Source organism: Dendroctonus ponderosae, unplaced genomic scaffold, assembly GCF_020466585.1.
Source record: "Dendroctonus ponderosae isolate FM_Combo_2020 unplaced genomic scaffold, Dpon_F_20191213v2 Dpon_F_20191213_12, whole genome shotgun sequence".
In the NCBI taxonomy this organism is placed as follows: domain Eukaryota; kingdom Metazoa; phylum Arthropoda; class Insecta; order Coleoptera; family Curculionidae; genus Dendroctonus; species Dendroctonus ponderosae.
In genome coordinates this window covers 2649353-2653653 of record NW_026017316.1, presented here as the reverse complement: position 1 = coordinate 2653653, position 4301 = coordinate 2649353, and the positions used below count along the sequence as shown (strand labels likewise).

The 4301-nt window shown below is 46.8% G+C and overlaps 1 protein-coding gene across 1 annotated transcript; it reads right to left on the bottom strand.

Annotated features, from left to right (window-relative positions):
- Positions 1 to 9: 9 nt before the first annotated feature.
- On the bottom strand, positions 10 to 4295 carry LOC109539420 (phosphatase and actin regulator 2). The gene is made up of 3 exons (XM_048662874.1): positions 4251 to 4295; positions 2301 to 2690; positions 10 to 474 (listed from the first exon to the last, which is right to left on the bottom strand). The coding sequence occupies exons 1-3, from the start codon at positions 4261 to 4263 to the stop codon at positions 293 to 295; spliced, it is 585 nt and encodes a 194-aa protein (XP_048518831.1). The 5' UTR covers positions 4264 to 4295; the 3' UTR covers positions 10 to 292.
- Between the last annotated feature and the right edge of the window lie 6 nt (positions 4296 to 4301).

Here is a 4301-nt window from a genome sequence, read left to right as displayed (position 1 = left end):
TTACCTTTGGGGCGGCGCCCGGGGCGGAACGGGGCCCACACAGTGCGGGGCTTCGGGGCGAGCGCGTCCCGGGGGCGCCCCTTGGCCCCGTTGTTGTTCAGGTCGACGGCACTGGCGCTGAAGAGCGACTGGAAGCGGTTGAGGGGCCCCATCGTCACTCGCCGCAGGCGACTGGAGACTTTCTCGTTTTGGCCGAGCGCGAAGATGCCCCGATCCGCTTGTGCATCGACTGTGAAGCGCCGACACGTTCGCGAACGCGGCCCCTTTGCGGCGCAGTGGCGCCGTTGCCGACTCACTCACCTTTGCGCGGCTTGGGCGACGTCGTGTCCTTGGGCGTCTTCCTGCCGGCAACAGCGCCGATTGGGGCGTGGTTTGCCCTTGCCCCGCCCTTGGACTCGCCGTCGGCCTGCTGCTTGGCGGCCAGCTCCCTAGGCGTCAGCACCTGCGTCACTGGCGCGCTCTTCTTCGTCGCACCTGCAACATCGACACCGGTTAAGCGCAGGCCCAACTCGACCCGGGTAACACTGTGTTGATTCACTGCGCCAACTCCTAAAAATCTATCGAGTTACCCCTAACCTCAATCGGCGCAAAAAAAAAAAAAGTGAAAACCCCCTATTACCCGAGCGTTTGTGCGCGTGCGCGTGGTACTTTTCCTTGAGCGCGATGCGCCGCATTTTCTCCTTGGAGGGCTGTTGCCCCATTGCACCTGCCCCTCAGTGGTGTTTTGACAGTTGGTTCAGTGACAGCACGGGCTGCGCCTCGCTTGCCAGCTCATGGCTGCGCTAGTTGGGCCGGAACCGGCACAGTGGCAACGCCGCCCCTGCAAGGGGCCACTAAGGCCGGTCCAAAAACAAACGGCGCGCTAAAGTGGTGACCTACAATGGCCGGAAATAGAAATAGTGTTCGGGCGAAGCGGCTAATTGTAGCCCCCTTGGAATGCAACGTTGCCAATATCTAATGTTATGTTAGGTATCGTGTCAAGTGTCAAATCGCAAAAAGGTGGGGTTAGAATTTTATACATTTTATATCATTAGTTATGTCTATTTCCAATGTGTTATTTATACAGGGTCTTCCTGAGAACTTTTTTAATTTGAGGTCTCATTTTTGAGATATTTGATCGGCAAAATGGCGAAAAATATCAGTTTTTGTTGTCCATCTTTAAAACGGTTAAACATTGGGAACTTGTTTTTTCTTAAGGGCACTAATTTGACCGCAAAAAATTTAATCGTTTCGGCTTAATCAAAACTTTCCAGGCCGTTGGATTGCTAGAGGTCAAAAAGCTTCTATAAACTCGCCTCCTGGATCTCCCGATTTAAACGCGCTTGATTTTTACTTCTGGAGCCATTTAAAAAGTACGGTATATTAACCGGAAGTGAATACAATCGAAGCACTTTAGCAAAGAATTTTTAATATTTCTAACAAAATAAGAACTTCAGTGCAAGCTTTACGGTCTGAAAATTTTAATTTCATTAAAAGACTGCTGCTAAGTTAACAGTAAAATGGTTAATTAAATTTAATTTTGCTTGTTTATATCGTTGCGCATATTGTTACCATGTTTTTATTTAAGCAAAATTTATTCAAACTATAATGTATATTATTTTAATATTTTTAAAAAAATTCTTTCAACATTAGAAATCTTGAACTGAGTTTTGGTAGACATTTTAAATCGGAAATAATTTATTTCATCGATATCTTAAAAAACTCGGTAAATATATAATAATGTCTTTCTCATTCTCTCTCTCTCTCTCTTTCTGTAATAACGCCTCAAATCAGCTGAGATCTGGCACCAATGTATTCCAAGGGAGCCGCAATTAGCAGAGTCGGGGCTCTGGGGGGACTGTCCAGTTTGGCAACAGTGGCGCATTTGCCCCGTTATTGACAGGGTCAATGGCATTTATGCCACCGTTGCCATCGCGTTATTTTCCGTCCGCCACTGGAAAAACCGGTACTTAATTGGCCATTAGCGAACCCAGCGTGCGTTCACCGGCATATTTATGCAAATTCGCACCGCGTCAGGTGCTTTTCATTAGCCGAACGGTGTCAACAATGCCCGCAGTGAAACGCCCTGTTGCCGCGTCTTTTACCCGTTTCGGGCTGTCGAAGGGCTGGCCTTGGCAGCAACTGACCACGCCCCTGTTGCCAGCATGGGCGCAAAGTCCGCGTTGGTGCAATGGGCGCAAACCGCCTCCAAAACGTGGATTATTCCCGTGCGGCACTGCGATCCACTCGACTTTAACCGCGCGCGGTCGGCGAAGCGACTGGCGGCGCTCGGCGCACGGCGCTTTCGCTAAACCACTCACCTGGACTGCGACTGGGCGGGGCGGCGGCGGCCCGGGGGCGGCTGGCGGTCGCCCGCTTCGCCACCAGCGGCTTCTTCACCTTGGGCGCCTCGTACACCTTGGCCTTGACCTCCTTGAGGCGGCCCTTCGGGTCGTCGCCCTTGGAGATTTTGCTCATCACCGCGTCCCACTTGTTGACCGGCTTCTTCACGGGGCGCTTCTCGCCCGGCTGCGGCTTGGGCGGCTTCTTGGGCGCTGCGAGGGGCTGCGCCCCCTGCTTGGGCTGCTGGCTGTTGTCGGAGGCGCATTTGCTGCTGTCAGTGGGCGTGGGCGCGTCGCTGGGGGCCTGCGGCGCCCCCGTCTCGCTCTCCTCGTCTGGGCGCGGCCCCGAGTCCATGTCGGTGAACACGCCTGCAAAGGGGGCGGCGTCAGCAGGCCACAGGAGGCGGGGCCCTTACTGTCAGGCAGGCAACCGCATATACAGTGCCTGCCATCCAGCGTAACCGCCGAACAGGGTTGCCAGGTCCAAAAATCGAGTTTCGGTAGATAAGCTCGAGACTTTTTTCTTTCATTATTATAAATTTTTAAACTTGTAAATTGTACTCGTTTTTAGCTTATGGCTCAACTCAGTTTTCATTAGATTAACCCATGATACAATGAATACATGGCAGGCTTGATTCATTTTATGTTTGAAAAAAAACTCTAAAATACGAGGGGTGCTGAAATAAAATGTCTGCCATTACCAACGTACTTTGATCATGAATGGAAATATGCTATATTATTTTAAGTAATCCACGCAAATTTTTTCAATTTTTGTTTGCTACTTTTCGGTAGAAATCTGCATGGTATCGGTAGATCGGTAGATTCCTTGACAAATCGGTAGACCTGGCAACTTTGCCGAGGAAAATAAAGCTGTCTACTTTTACATGTTGAACTTGCAGTCTCTCTCCCTTAATTTCTCTGATTTTATGCCACAAATCAGTATGACGCATGACAGAGACAAATTTGGTTTGGTATTCAGTCTGTTTAAACGTTAAGAATTTATATCTTTCGTAGGTTATGTTTTTCTTCGGGTTGAAGTGGTTATCGAATTTCTGTATTAATATGTCGATTTTTGAAACCTTTGCTCCAAATCCATTTTCCTCCTTTTTCTTTAGGATGCCTTGGATTAATCTGGATTATTTTCTTTACTTCTTTCACTTTTGTCGCAGCGCCATTTTGTATTTGTCGTTTCTGGGGTTAGGGTTGGGAGAGAAACTGCAAGTTCAACATGTCAAAGTGGACTGCTTTATTTTACAAGCGTCTAGGTATTCTTGTCAATTGTCACTTCTTGTCACTTCTATCGATTGCGGCGATTCGAGCCTAGCGGTTTGTAATGATTTAAGACGATTTAAGGTTAGGTGATTTTTATCCGGTATTCTGTTGTAACTGTAAACTCTTTGGATTTTATTAATATAGTGTTGGACTTTGACTGTGTTAACTCAATTAATATTGATAAAATTATTGGACTTATAAAGTTTGACTTAGAAGAACTTAACGATGTGTTTTTAACGTTACTCTATATATTATGTACACCAAATGGGGCGTTTTAATAACAAAAATGTTTTATTGAGCAAATAGATAGTTGGCTTAAGTTATTTTCCTATGTGCAATGTGCAAATTTAATTAAAACAAATTATCAACGATTTTTTAGTTTTAAAGTAACAGAAAAAATTAAATCACTATTGTAAGAGTCAAGAAATATTGAGCAAAAGAATTGCTGGTATCTTCTCTTTCCATTTACTTTTAGTTATCAGGCGTATAAAATATTTTCACAATAATACAACATTTTTTGATGATGATCAGCATGATGCAAAAATGACAAACCGCCTAAATTTTTTACAGAAGTGACAGAAGAACTGACAGAAGTGACAGGACGTGCCGTATGCCTAGACGCTTGCCTGTATATGCGGTTGCCTACGCGACACTTACCACTCGAGTCCATGTTCTCGCGGCTGTTGACGTAGACGTCGGAGGCGGCTT

Coding starts and splice junctions, on each gene's coding strand:
- LOC109539420 (XM_048662874.1), bottom strand. Junction 475..2,300: donor CCCGCCCAGTCGCAGTCCAG/GTGAGTGGTTTA, acceptor TCGATGTTGCAG/GTGCGACGAAGAAGAGCGCG.